The 14,983-nt window shown below is 31.8% G+C and overlaps 1 protein-coding gene across 2 annotated transcripts; it reads left to right on the top strand.

Annotated features, from left to right (window-relative positions):
- The first annotated feature begins 5,451 nt into the window (after positions 1–5,451).
- On the top strand, positions 5,452–12,041 carry LOC133315585 (uncharacterized). Of its 2 annotated transcripts, none has more exons than XM_061517238.1 (7): positions 5,452–5,582; positions 6,143–6,527; positions 7,834–8,003; positions 9,951–10,046; positions 10,563–10,819; positions 11,014–11,234; positions 11,485–12,041. In XM_061517238.1, the coding sequence occupies exons 2-7, from the start codon at positions 6,168–6,170 to the stop codon at positions 11,851–11,853; spliced, it is 1,473 nt and encodes a 490-aa protein (XP_061373222.1). In that variant the 5' UTR covers positions 5,452–5,582; positions 6,143–6,167; the 3' UTR covers positions 11,854–12,041. The 2 variants fall into 2 exon arrangements, with proteins under 2 accessions (XP_061373222.1, XP_061373221.1); XM_061517237.1 differs by having other exon boundaries at positions 5,472–5,582; positions 6,148–6,527.
- The last annotated feature ends 2,942 nt before the right edge of the window (positions 12,042–14,983 follow it).

The following is a 14,983-nucleotide window of genomic DNA, read 5'->3' as shown; positions in this document are numbered from 1 at the left end:
TATGTTGGTGAGAAATAAAATATATCAAACGAGATGTCATTGCGTAGATCTCAAAAAGTTACGTGGAATCAAAAAAAGAATTACCTAATTTGGATACTCGAGTCAAAAGTTATGACCTTTAGAAGTTTTACGATTAAATTAATATATTTTTTGGAAAAACAAGTGACACGTGTCACCACCTCATGAGAGACGCCCCATTTGGGCGTCTTCCTCTCACGAGAGACGCCCCAGTGAGGCGTGCAATAAATGCGTAAATATTTTTCAAACTGTGATATTTGCGTAATTATTTAATTAAATTGCAATAAATAAATTTTTTTGCCCAAAATTATTATGAATTATTAATTCTATCTCTCAAATATGGTGGGTTTGGTTTCTACTAAAATTATTGATAATGTAATTTTATCTTTTATGTTTTTGCTGATTGTGAGCATATATATGGTAAAAACAAGAATTTTCATGACTGCGAGCATCATTGCCATATGGATGAATCCATGATTAATGGTTTCAATAGTGAGCATTTTCATGTTTAATCAAAATAGCTAGATATTTTTAGCAAATAAATAAATACTAAAGGTATTTTTTATTTTCTCAAAAAATAGCACAATTCATCAAAAATCGGTTTTGAAAATGTTATAAAATCGGTTTTGAACTTGAAAACCGGTTTATGGTTCATGACCGGTTTAAAATTGCTAAACTGTTTTTGATTGATTTTAATCAAAATCGGTGGTGAAACATTAACCGATTTTAGAATCGGTTTCAAACCGGTTTGGATAAAGAAAATCGATTCGGTTTTTGTCAAAACTGATTCTGAACCGATCCATGCAGATTCTTCTATTCTTAATTTTGGTACCGAGCGCTACATAATCTGATATATCTTGTTTGAAAAGATAATAAACATGGATGTGTCAAGTTGAATTATGCTTTAGGTATTAGCGTATTACTTAAGTGATGTTTATTCATTGTTTATCTTAGTTGTTTTCGAAACAATACTTGTTACATAGATATCATATGAAACATAGATTTGTGGCATTTTCATATGTCAACTGCAGATTTTTGGAATTTTTTTTTATTTTTTTATTTGCTTGAATGATTAACACTTTGCACACTGCATTTTTATTTTTATAGACAAAGTTTTAAATACAACTTATATTTATAAAAAAGAGTCTAGACTATTTTTATGAACTGTTGTTAAAGATAAACATTGATGGTTCGATTGGAATAGGAGGACAAAAGAACTGGGAGGAATTATCAAGAACAGTTCAGGCAGATGGATAGTTAGTTTCTCCATAAATCTAGGTTGGGGAAACTCGCTAGCGGCTGAGCTCGGGGTTTCCTCACTGGTAACGACCTTGCTTTGGAGTGGAGATTTAGAAAAGTATGGGTTGCTGCAAGACTCCTTGGTTGTCACTCTAAAAGGATGTTAACATCACTTTTATTGATTTAAAACATATTCTCAAAAATAATTTATGGTCAATCTAACTTTAATTATATAAATAAATTATTATTTGATAAATCAATCTTCGTAGGATCGACAACCTTACTATTATCACTTTATTACTTATACAACTGGTATATTTACTGAAGTCGTAATAAATTTTTAAAGTGTCACACATAGGGTACAAAAACTTTCTCAACTTTAAAGGTGTGCAAAAAAATTTAAAAGTAACAATTTGAATTGGAAACTGAACAAAAACTGAAATTTTATAAATAATTTTTAAATTCAAACAATTATTTAAACCGTTCAGTTCTGATTTTTAATCGGTTTTGAATCTTTTGATTCCACCCATTCCAAAATCTCTTTTTCTCAATTTTTTCTCCCTCTTCAACAAATTGATTCCACCCATTCCAGTTCATTGCTCGAATCCCCGTTTCTTTAAATGTTAAATACGAACTGTAGAGATATAGTTCCAAATGCATGTCTAGAACAACAAATGCAGGTTGACTAAGGAGGGGGACAAACTTGATTTGATTCCCCGTAAACGATGGATACTAGGCGCTGTGTGTATCTACCCGTGCAATGTTGTAGCTAATGCATTAAGTATCCTGCCTGGAGAGTACGTTCGCAAGAATGAAACTCAAAGGAATTGACGGGGGCCCGCACAAGCAGTGGAGGATGTAGTTTAATTTGATGCAAAGCGAAGAACCTTACCAAGGCTTGACATGCCGCGAATCTATATAACACCGATACCGACACGGGACACGTGACACGATACGACACGACACTTTGATACGTTAATTCTAAAAAATGTTAGATTTCGACACGTTAGGACACATTTTGATATTAAATAATATTTTTAATTTATGTAGTATATATTATAGGGATTTGTATTTGTCATTTAACATGACACAACAAACTTTTCTACACACACAACATTTTGTGGGACCCACACTTTTTGAAGAAAAAAGAAAAAGAAAAAATTACGGCACATAAAACGAATCTCTATAACATTACACAATCATTTTTCCTACAACATAACTCTTATAAAACCCTATATTATATTTAATATTCAATAATTTAACAAAAAAATGAATCTAAACTTATAATATTCATAAATTTTGCAAAGAAACATAAGATATCTCAAATATTTATATTAAATTTAATAAAATGGTAATCGTAATCTAACGAATCTAATAGTTGGAACTAAAAACTCAATGCAACGTAATCTTTGATTTTTTTTTTTTGAATTTCTATAATGCGTGTTGGAGTGTCGGGAAATATCGGACACGACAAGTCAGGGTTTTTGAAGTGTCGGTGCTTCATAGTTGACTCCGATCAAATATGGCTAGTTACTTAGCAGAATTAAAGAATTAGTTATCGACTTTCCGAGTGAACGACTAGCCCTAAAAAATAATTAAAATATTTATATATAAAAAATAACAACGGAAGTGGCAAAGATAGCATTTTTTTGTGTAGAGATATTTTAATCGGTTCATTGCTTTGAGATTAGTTCGATTCGGAGCGAATCCAGGGACTAAGACTTTAAACCCCTCCTAAAATGATAATAAGAAGGATCAAATACATGTTCTCATCTCACTTGCTTATTTTTCTAGCTCCAACTGAAATATCATTATTTAGTATTGGCAAAAATAGCATTAAAGAGATATTTCTTTAACCCAGATCCGCATTGATCCACATAAGAAATTGGCATGGGTATTGCAACAATCCACGTGGACAAATTTAGAAAAAATGGCTATATAAATTAGGAAGGGTAATTGTAGTCTCATGTCACATAAAAATTTTGTTATCTCCTACACACTCAATTTAAAGTGGGGTCCAATAGAAAGAAAAATAAAAAAAATAAAAAATAATTGACACAAATATCGATGTATGGACATAAGATAAAAAAAAATTCCTATTGCATAAGAGTAATATTGCCCAATTAGGAATTATTTTATCTCTTATATATTCATAAAAGGGTGTGGGCCTTATATGGGGTCATGAAGAGAAGAGGAAAACAAAGTATGTCATACATACTTTTATATGTGTAGAAAATAAAATTATCTCCAAAATAATCTCTACAAATTGTTGTAGGTCATTTCATTATGGATTTATCATTTATGAAATCCAACTATATTTGTATTATATCAATTATCAGGTATTGTTAGACTTAAAAACTAAAAAGAATTTCAATTTTTAATTAAAGTTTCCCGATTTTTTTTTTTTTGCGTCATTTGTATATCACAAAATTTCATAAAAATTTCAATTAATTTTATAATGATTTACTGATAAAAAAATTATTGTTTAATGTTTCTTTTTTTTGTTGTAGAAAAAATTTATCTGCCACAGTCATATAAAAATGAGTGAGTTTCATTAATTTTTTGCTCTATTCTCTTTACAATAGAATCCACTCACTTTTATGAGTATGGAAGAGAAATTTTTTTACAGAAAAAACAGAAATATTTTTTCCAAAAAATTATTAGTAAAATTTAAAATCAATATTTTTAAAACAATTCTTTTATATTCTTAAAATAGAAAAAACATTGATCCATGTCATTTTATATGTGTCATCTTATTTATAATGTTACAAATATTATTAAAATAAAAGGTAATAATGGCATATGTAATCAAAATCTTATACATTAAATGATACATAATAAAAAATTCTTATTCCCAAAAAAAGAAGCATTTAGGATATTTTTATATTGATACTATCTATATGAATTAAATTAAAACCTAGAATCTGATTTCTATGTTAAGTTACGCTATAGTGGTCTTTTTCTCATAAATATTTGATTAAATAATTTATGCTAAATTAAACATGAAGTTACTTGAATAGGAGAAAGAGTAAATAACCTCATAAAATATCAAATTTCTAATATTATTATGACTCTCGAATTTTAAATATTTGTCATTAATTAGTTACAACTTACAAGTTTAACTAACAATATCAAACAGCCCTCCCTCTTCAGAATTTTTGTTGCCAAAAAAGGTAATGCAAAAATAAAAGAAAACTAATAAATGGAAATTACAAATTGTTAATGCAGCGCGAGAAAATCGTAGTTAGACTTTATTTATATAAGTTATGCAAATTAAAGATGTATTTAGATTAAATATTCAAAACTATTTTTATGCTGAAGCTTATTGAAATTTATCTAAAATTTATAAGAAAATTATAAATTATTTTTTTATTTTTTATTTTCAATTTATCTAATTATTATAAAAACTTTAAAATATATTTTAATTAAAAGAAATACTTTTTGATAAAGAAAAACTCGAACAAACATATCATAAACCAAATAATTATTAACATATTATTGTTTATTTTAATGATGGTATATCCTTAACATATTATTATTTATTTTAATGATGGTATATCCTTCCGCACAATAGTAATATCTAATAGGATATAATTACTAATTAATTTAGTAAGAAGTCTACGCAAGTTTATAAGCTTTCCATGTGTGCCCCCGTCCGTGACATTGATTGACATTGACGTCTCAATAAGCGGATCTCCACTTAAACAAACTTCATGTCATAAACCAATTAATCACAAGCATATTCTTGTGTAATTTGAAGGATCTGGATCAAAAAATCACCTGAACATGTGAAGAAATCATAACCATATATAAATAGATTAATGATAATAAAAGAGAAGAGAAAAAATATATTAAAATATGTAGTTACAAAATCATAACTGTTGATTTATTTTTGTATAATTATGATCTTCTCACATGACCATGTCATGTTTTTTTTTTTGACATTAGAAGATACATTTCCAATTTGAAGTAATGAATTTATATTTAAGATAGTAATGTATTAACTACTAATTAATTCAGTAATTCAGTCTACGCAAGTTTATGCGCTGCGCTAAAAGGTGATTGTACAGCACATGGATCAATCAGCGGATCTTCACCGTCCACGTGGTCGCGTACCCGATCAACGGCTGAAAATCTGGTTCGGTTCCGGTCTCTCTTCCAAACCAATGATCTAAGACTGCGACGTAACTCGGAAAGTGAAGGAGCATTTGGTGGAATCGGCGACGAAGGAAGAAGAAGAACAAGCTCAGAGACTGATCCAACCATTTCATCAGTTGCACTCACATTCCTAACCTCCGAAGCTGATAAATCTATATTTATTTCAGGTAACTGATCTTGATCGGAATACCTAACAATCGGTTTAAGGAGTTTGGATCGAACAACAATTATGCATAGCATTATTTGCTCCTGTAATTTGTTTCGATTATTGCTATCATCTGTAAATTAGGGAAAACTACTGGTGTTATATTCGTACACCAATTTGTTGCAAATTTTGATATCAGAGTGATTTGTAACTGCAGAGTGTTTACAAATTACAATGCTAATTCATATAGGCGGGTATTCATTACATTTTTGTTTATTTATTTATTATTTTTGGTAACATGCTTCTCATTTTAATTTTAAGAAGCTTCGCATCTGCGTCAAGATTTGCAGAGTCCATTTTAAAGTACAGGATTTGTGTTGAGTTGTAGCTATGCAGTAAGAGTAATTTCTTCTTGTTCTCTTGAACGCCTTAGTGTCACAATTTAGCGATGAGGATCGCGTTATGTTCTAGAGCAAATGGGTGATTTTGGTTTAATAGATAGTTTTTTTACTTGGAAGACATTTTAATTTATATTAATTTTTTGCATCTGAAAAGATACATTTTTGTTGCTGTGCTTGCTAGGGAAGCTGACCTGCCATCAGTTTACATGGGAGACAGGGTGGATAATTCTAACTGCAGTATGAGCTCTAATTCTAAACAAAGCAGTGCAATCACTGGGAAAAAAACGTACAAGAAACTGCTGGTTGCATCACGCCCTAAAGGATTTGCACAGAGAAATTATGAACACCTTGTTTCATTGACCCACGGTGACTTTGGAAGCAGTGCTGTGGGTCGTGTCACATTTTTTTTACTTAAAGTTGCTGCATTAGAGACCGTGAGGAGGTTCTCCAAGAGTAGATTCCCATGTATATGGCGAGGCCTGCAGGGTCTACAAATCCTTGTCTATCCACCATTTAAATGGATTCAGAGGTGGGCACCCTTCAGGGGTTTGGTCAAAAGCATGCAGGTTTGTGATTATAAATTTTCTGAAGTTTTCATAAAAAATATAATTGAATGACATTTTGAAGTAGCAAACTATGATGCCTGACACTTGAAAACACCTCACATGTCACATGTCGTGTCCGACACTTCTCGACACTCCGACACTTCCCGACACTCCAACAAGTGTTGCAGGGACTCAAAAGAGGGTTTAAAAGTTGCGTTGCGTTGCTTTTTTAATTCCAACTATTAGATTCGTTGGATTACGATTACTATTTTATTGAGTTTAATATAAATATTTGAGATATCTTATGTTTCTTTGCAAGATTTATAGATATTATAAGTTTAGCTTTATTTTTTTATTAAATTATTGGATATTAAATACAATATACACTACATAAATTAAAAATATTTTTTATTATCATAACGTGTCCTAACGTGTTGAAATTTAACTTTTTTTTTAGAATTAACGAGTCAGAGTGTCGTGTCGTGTCGTATCCCATGTCAGTGTTGGTGTAACATAGGTAGCAAAGTATGATATCTTGGGAAAATCATTTTCTATAAAAATGAATTAAGAAGGAGCATCATTTTGAAGATTAGGAATTGGTTCATGTCGTCTATATTTGTGTGCTTATGGGAGGTCTTTGTCTGGGAATGCTTTTTGTGGGTGGCTTCTAGATATATCTATAAAGAACCACTTCAACCCAAAACTTTAAGGTGTTGGGTGAAGGTCTTTTTTTTAAATGGTTTATATTATTCTCTTCACCCCACACTCACTAGTCGGGTTTAACGGGGAGTGGTTTTTTTTTTTTTATATTATTCTTTAACACACACCCTCACGTAAGAGTCCTTTGGGCTTGAAACATGGATATTGCATAAGCCCAATTTTTCTTTTTTTTCTTTTACCTTATGCTTATTAACTTAATTTCTCAAGTGGAGGGCGGTGAGGATCGAACCCGTGACCTTATGATCACTTAAGGTCTTTTTTTTAATGGTTTATATTATTCTTTAAATATATTGTTTGGTGAATTTGTCAGAAATTAATTCTTCTTCTTCCTCATTTTTGCTTTACATGGAAAAAGATTGCTATTGCCTTTGTATGGACGCTTTTACAAGCTATTCATCCTTATAGTATTATTTCATCATTGGCAATCGTAAGATACACAATGTGATATTTTTCCAGCCCCCTTTTACTATTAGGTTAAGGAGGACCAAATTGGTTAAGGATATCTCTCTTTTCTGTCTAGTTGTTATCTGTTTTTATCCCTTCTTCTAATATCCCAACTTTAGCTATGTTCGTGAAGCCCATAGCTAATAAATCTTTCTGCTACCAGGTACTGTCAAGACCATTACTAGTCCTTTCAATTGCTACAGTCTTTAATGATCAACAACAATTTAATGATGGAACCTCAGTAAATGATGGAACCTCAAATCGTGTTACTGATTCACGTGATTCAGAAGTATCTGCGGAACTGTCTCCTGTGCAGTCTAATTTGAATACAAGGTATATGATTTGAAGCTTCATGCTAAGGTTTGTTTGTGATATTTAACCCTATTGTGGTTTGATTATAAATACATGCCTTTATGAGCTAAGAATGGCAACATCATAAATCCATATTTTTCTAGTCTAAAAATGTAATGAGTAGAGTAACATTTGCTTATTGAGTTAGTATGAGAGAGATATAATATAAAACCATTGAAGGCCCATCAGTCAAGCTATGTTGGGTTGAATTGGTTCCTTTATCATAGTAGTGACCACGGGATCACAACTTCGATTCTCATCTCCCCCATTCTATTAAAAAAAATATAATTAAATATTGTGGAGTTTCTTAACATAGTTACAGGCCTGATGCATTGTCCACCTTTCAAATCCAATGGGCTTTTATGTGAGAGGGTATGTTAGACAGATGTAACATAAAACCATTAAAGGCTCGTCACTTAACAGTTTGAGTTTTCGGTTGAATTGATTGCTTATTATGGTATTAAAGCCTCCGTGACCACGGGGCCACTAGTTTGATCCTCACCGCCTTTCACTTTCTAGTAGAATTATAGTTAGCACAAGATAGAACCAAAAAAAGAGCTTGTGCAATATCTATGTTTCTAGCCCAAATGGCTCTTACGTGAGGGGATGTGTTATAGAGATATTATATAAAACGATTCTTAGACCTTCACTTAATAGCTTCAGCTGTTAGGTGATATGGTTATTTATCAGTTAGTATCAAACTTCTGGCCCATAATTGCTAGATGGTTTTTTTCTAATATATGATTCTCTGACATTAATCTGTTTGGAGATTTATTAAGTTGCAGGTTTACATTTAGCTTCACAAATGATTGATATGCAACAACTAAACCAAACTTTTAGCCATCCCATGTAAACTAGATTTGTTTCGCCACTCAGTTTTTGTTTTTGGAATTTTTTCTTAAATGATAATAGGATTAATGGAAAATTATTATCTTTATGTCTGCCAGGTTTCATTCAGGTTCCTAAGTTTCTAATAATTTTATTCAAGTCACTGTTTTCAAATTTATTTGTACAAACATTTTTGGCATCATTCTGCAGTTCTGAGTACGATTGTTTTAGGTGAGAATTGTTAGTCTTGTAGTCTATGAATTCAATAATCCATCCATAAAATATTGTACAAAATGGAAGGTAAGTAATGATTGAACATCACTGAACCAGTTTCTACATCTTTTTTCCTGATAATAGATAAGAGGCTCAGTGCCTAATTTCAAACTTGATGCAGTTTGCAAGATTAAGAGTTTAATTCTGTGTTGCTGTTTTATATGTCATTAGCAAAATCAAAATGCCAAATTCTATCAAAATTTCTCTTACCCAGACACACAGGAACTGAAAATTCTATCAAAATGCCACTTTGGAAATTCTGGTTAGAGAAAATTACACGCCCGCGTGCACAAGACACACAGGAACTGAAAAACTTTCGATAATAAGAAGTTTGCCATTTGAATATGATGTTTGGGGTCTGCCTTTTTTGGGACGTTTCCTAAACTTGTTAGTTGTTACATGAAAATTTTGTCTGTCTGTATGCATATTCCTCTTGTTTAAACATGAATGATTGTTGAAGTTCGTTATACTGTGAATTCAGTAAAAGTATCAATCTTGAACACAAAAAAAAACACGTTCCTTTTTATGTTCAAAACTGTTGTTAGCATAGGCCTCTGGTCTCAAAAAGTAATGTAGGATATTGATGTTTATTGATCCAAAATGGTGAAGAACTGACCCCAAATCAACCTTAGTCTTTTAGTGTTTATAAATGTTACACATATGAATCTCAAAAGTAGTGACTTCATTCTTTGACTAAAGCTTGTGGTGAATAAAGTGCTGCCAGGTTCATCTTCCGGAGAAATTTGAGATTTTTGGACTTTTCATGTATTGATTTCTCTTTTCAAGCTTCTTTAATTCTTACAAATATATTTTTCTTGCCTTTTGCAGTCATTGCGAGAGCGCTCCTAAAGTTTTAGAATATGAAAATTGTTTGGTTCAACTCAATCAAGAGCTGGAAAATCAAGGGATTAGTTTGCCAGAAAGGTATTTGTGGTTCTATTATCTGCAAAATTGCGCCATTCCAAAAAATACCATGACATGATACTCTCAGAATTCCATTTCAAACTAGGCTAGTAAATGTTCATACAATTACTGTTATTTTGTAATTTATGTTGATAGTGTGGATCTGTCCCTTTCTCCTGTTTTTGGAAAAAAGAGAAGTTCAAAAATGTAATAATTTATCTGCAATTGCATCTGGTCTCTTTTCACATAGTTGAATATGCTAAATATTTTTTGTTAACTCTGGATATTCATCACCAACTTCTGAATTTTGTACATATGCAACAGTGCAGTTGTAGATAATCCAGCTATTAATAATGGTTGCTAAATTGATGCTATTTGTCTATTGTATTCTATTTTGATTTTGTATTGTTTTGTTTCTTGAGGCAAGTTTTGAAATCCTGGCCAGAGTTGCCTTAATAGATAGCAATAGCATATTTACTTGCATATTTCTTGGTTTGTTCTGTTGCGGCGGACCATGATTTATTAGTGTTTATGCAGAATCGATGAGGATGAGCTCTACAGATTTTATTCAGCTTCTAATAATGACTTTTCATGCTTCCTTACCTCAATCAAGAAAACAATATGCTGGCGGGAGAGTTACAGAATTCTTTCGGGAGAAGAGCTGGAAAAATGGTCAAATGTGGTGTTCTGGCATGGGTCTGATTTTTTACACAGACCTTGCCTCATTGTAAGGCTTGGGTTAGCTTGCAGCTCATTGGCATCTAAAGATAGACCTCAATTTGCTCAGGCAATAAGTATGTATATCTTTTTCTTCCCATTAATTCTCATATTTGCTTTATTTTGAGACAGGAATCCTCCCCACCAACACACAAAAAAAAAAAAAAACCTCTCCTCGCTTTTGTCTACCGAACATAATAAACAAGTTCAGTTGTAATGCTTAGTACTTTTCATGCTTTAGTTTAATGGTAACCAATGGTCTTTACTTCAGTATCACAGGTAGAATATGGAGTCTTGCACTTGGTTGATGCAGACAACTCTCAAATTACAGTATTGGTGGACTGTGCAGGGTTATCTCCATTGAGAGTTCCCATGAAAACGATGAGATCTTGTTCCTCCCTTCTGCAAGATCACTTTCCTAATCGTCTTGGTTGTTTGTTTGTCATAAGACTTCCAGCAGTTGTTCGTGTTATTGCCCAGACTTTTATTCAGGTAAATTCTTCTTTTCGTTTATTTAGCCAAAAATGACAAAGAAAGTAACAAGAGTTAAAGTAGTCATGAAGTTGGTGATCATGAAGTGTATGGCAATTCAAAGAATTGTTTTGACTAAATGCAATTTTACTTACCCTTGGAGCGCATCAAATCCAGATAACAACCTATGCAATTTCTTACTTGTTACAAAACTATCACTGTAAAATTTGCGCTTTGCTTAAATTAACTAATTGATGCGTTTGAGTCATAGGTTTTAAAGCCAGGTACTAGGAAAAAGTTGAAAATAGAAGGGGAGATGTATCAGAAGGTTCTTTATGAAAATCTGCCGATACTACCATCGTATCTTGGAGGCTGCTGCACTTGCATGAAATGTTCTAAAATTGGCAAGTTGGACATATCTCATGCGACTGGGACCAGCAGGATTGATAGGGAGGAGGACATCAGTGAGAACGATGATTCACCATCTCTGCATCCATCTACTAATGAATTAGATGGACGCCAAAACAGCAATTATGACCAATTGTTGAGAACTGCTGTCATAAGTATAATCGTATTTTGGGTTTTCGTAGCTCTTGGTGCTGGAATATACGATCCTGGTAGTAGTCATTTGTCCTCATAATGTAAGATTGGTCAAATTAGTTTTATTTCCTTCCCTAGTTGAATAAATCTTTTGGGAACGCTTCTAGTATGAAATTGTGTTTCTGAATTAGGAGGTGGCGTTATCTAAACAGTAAAGGTATACTCTTTCAGATTCTTTAGATAAAAGATCTCAAGTTTTGGCTTGCACAGATGTACTACAAGAGCTTTTTGGGGTATTATAATTTTATTGTCACAAATGGAATCATATCAAAGATTCCATGTTAAGGTAGAAAATTACTTCTTTGATTATAATATTGTTTGATCCTCTAAATTGAAATTAGCAATAGGAAAGGGATTTGGAATAACTTGATTGAGGTCGTTATACGTTAGACCATATCCAGCATAGGTAGCCATGCGCAACTCTTCGATTTTCTAGGACTTGTACAATGAACCCCCAATTATATAGCGGTAGTAGTATTGACTATGGATGAGAAGTACTTTTAATTGTACTAGGCAATAAACTTCTCAGATTCTTCCCTCATTAACAGCTATTGAGGCCGTGTTCTCAATAATTTCCTCACTAGCTGTAAGTTTTGTCCGTGGGAGCTTAAATGATTTAGCTGAATGATTTAACTGTGCCTAGCATTCTTTAAAGGGTGTTCTGAGTTAGCTGTAGAAAAAATGATATCGATGATATTGATAATTCCCGAATAGGAAAATGGAAACCTCTTAAAAGCAATTTTACACTGGTGGGTAATTGACCCAATTACAGAAGAAAAAAGCTACCTTAAGCGGATGATACACAAAAATATAGTTACATCTAAAATAAGAAGATATGGCATTACCGTCGAAGTTCTCGTTAATAAGTGGAATTTATTCAAGGTTTTAATGTTTTTACACTTAGATAAGTTATCTACATTCGTTCTCAAAACGACGTTATTTTGAGTTGAAAAATTAAAAATTTTAATAAAAAAGACTATTATAATTCCGAAATAAATTATAATTACAAAAGTACCTTAATTTTTGTCCTAAAATGATGTCGTTTCGGGTTCAATATAAATAAATTATCTGTATTGATGATAAAAAGCGAACTCTTTATTTAACGCCCAAAATGAAACCAAAGTTCTCGCATTCTGTTGCACGGTACGTTAATTGGTAACTTTCCCACAACTTGGTTCTTTCATCTCGCTTCGTTTCTCTTCTCCCTAATTTTAGTTCTATTGGCTGCTGCTAATCGTCTTTGAACATTTAGAAGTCAAAATACTACCAGTGGCGAAGCTAGATTAAAAAATACTATTATTTGAGGGGGGCTAAGTTCAGGTAACTAAAATCCAAAAGAATATTCAAAAGAAACATATAGAGTTCTAGATTTTGAAATACAAAATTAAGAAGCGCACTACATCACACGCCGCCCTTTAAAAAGAAAAGGGAAATAAAACAGGGAATGAAGAGCAAGCAGTGAAGAGAACTAGTTTTTTATGAAGTAAAGACAAGGTTACACCACTTTCTTACATAGGATTCCACCATCATAACACAAATGGTCATAGAAATGCTGCTTCCTACTTTCCAAGAAAACCTTTCTAAACATGTGAAATTTTAAGGCGTTCATAGAGAAAAAAAGTATGAGACATTTATTATGTACTATCTCGATTATATATTAAAAATATGGGTTGGAGAGTCTATTGATAATTTAGGTCCTATAGATACTCCCACAACATCTCTTATTCATAGATCCGTGCTTAAGAATTTTCCAACTTATATGAAAAGAATATCTTCTCCTATACACATACACAACAAATATGTGAGTCTCATTAACCCTAAAAATATATATTAAATTAGAGATGATAACATCTTATATGATGAATGATGATACATGTTAAATGATTTTATTACTTTTTTATTTTATTTCCAAAGTAGCACCTATGAGTTTCTTCTAAACCGAAATGAATTTTTGTCGACGTCAGCCACTTTTGGTGCGACGGTCGAATTGCGACTTCCTTGGTTTAATTTTTTATTTTTTATTTTTTTTATCCCGTTTTTATTTTCTTTCTCTATTTTTAATTGGTTTTTCCCATTAAGTAAATGGTACCGCGTTGTACCTTAAAAAAAGAGATATGATACCGCCGTTGTACCTTAAAAAAAGAGATGGTGCCGGGCTGTGTGGAGGAGTAGGTGGGTGCTATTGTTCCTCCCTCCAAAAAATAAACAAAATAAAAGTGAAGCTCCAGAGTAACGAGCTTAGTTCTGCACCAATTCCGTCAGCACAAAAAGCTATAAATTAAAAAGGGTTATATAGTATTTATAAAAATAAATAAGGAATAATTAAAAAAATTTACAATAATTTACTTTTTATACCTTTCATTCTAAAAAAAATAGTAAATGTAAAAATACTTACTTAAAATAAAAATTCACTCTCCTTTGCGTTTTTCCCCAACAAAGCTCTCCGTACCAGACACATAGTTAGTGTAAGATGAGCAAACACACACCTTACATATTAGCCTTTATCATATCATGATATTTGATTATCCGAGATCATAGCAATATATGACTACTTGTATTTGATAAGTGCACTAATGTTGCCCCACTTGACTTGACCCTTCCTCCTTCTCAAGGGAAACAATTCTGAAACTGAAACTGAAAAATTAGGTTGAGTGGAGATCTAGGACAATCCCACTTTTAATCCCATTATGCATTAAATGTTCTGATTGCTCTTTTTTCTTTTTTAAGTTAAGAAAAAAGACAGGTTAGCATATTTTAAAGTTAGGATATACTATAAATTAAGGCACAAGTTTATTGTGGTATTTTAAAGTTACCTATTAAAGAAAAATTACTTTATACAAAATTTGAATCTAAATCTTATGAGTGTTTCTTGCTTATAAATAAACAAATCTGTTTGTCTAATTTGATTGCTTAGTTTTTTTTAAATCTATTGTTTTAAAACTTTAAAAAAAAATTCAGATACTCTACGAATAAAACTTTTCCCTCGTTTTATGTCTATCAATAAATATATATTATTTATAATAACTTGAAAAATATAGTTAAAATATAATTTAAATAATGTACATTCAATAATATAAAACAAAAGAATTTCTTTTATTCTAAAAACATCTATAATTTCTTATTTTAACAGGGTTGAACCAAATGGCACCAATCAATAACGCCCACAAGCA

The sequence above is a fragment of the Gastrolobium bilobum genome, unplaced genomic scaffold, assembly GCF_033153095.1.
Source record: "Gastrolobium bilobum isolate Gb01-03AN ecotype WA unplaced genomic scaffold, APGP_CSIRO_Gbil_v1 utg1559, whole genome shotgun sequence".
In the NCBI taxonomy this organism is placed as follows: Eukaryota; Viridiplantae; Streptophyta; class Magnoliopsida; order Fabales; family Fabaceae; genus Gastrolobium; species Gastrolobium bilobum.
Note: the sequence above shows the minus strand (reverse complement) of the source record. Positions and strands in the feature narration are given on the sequence as shown.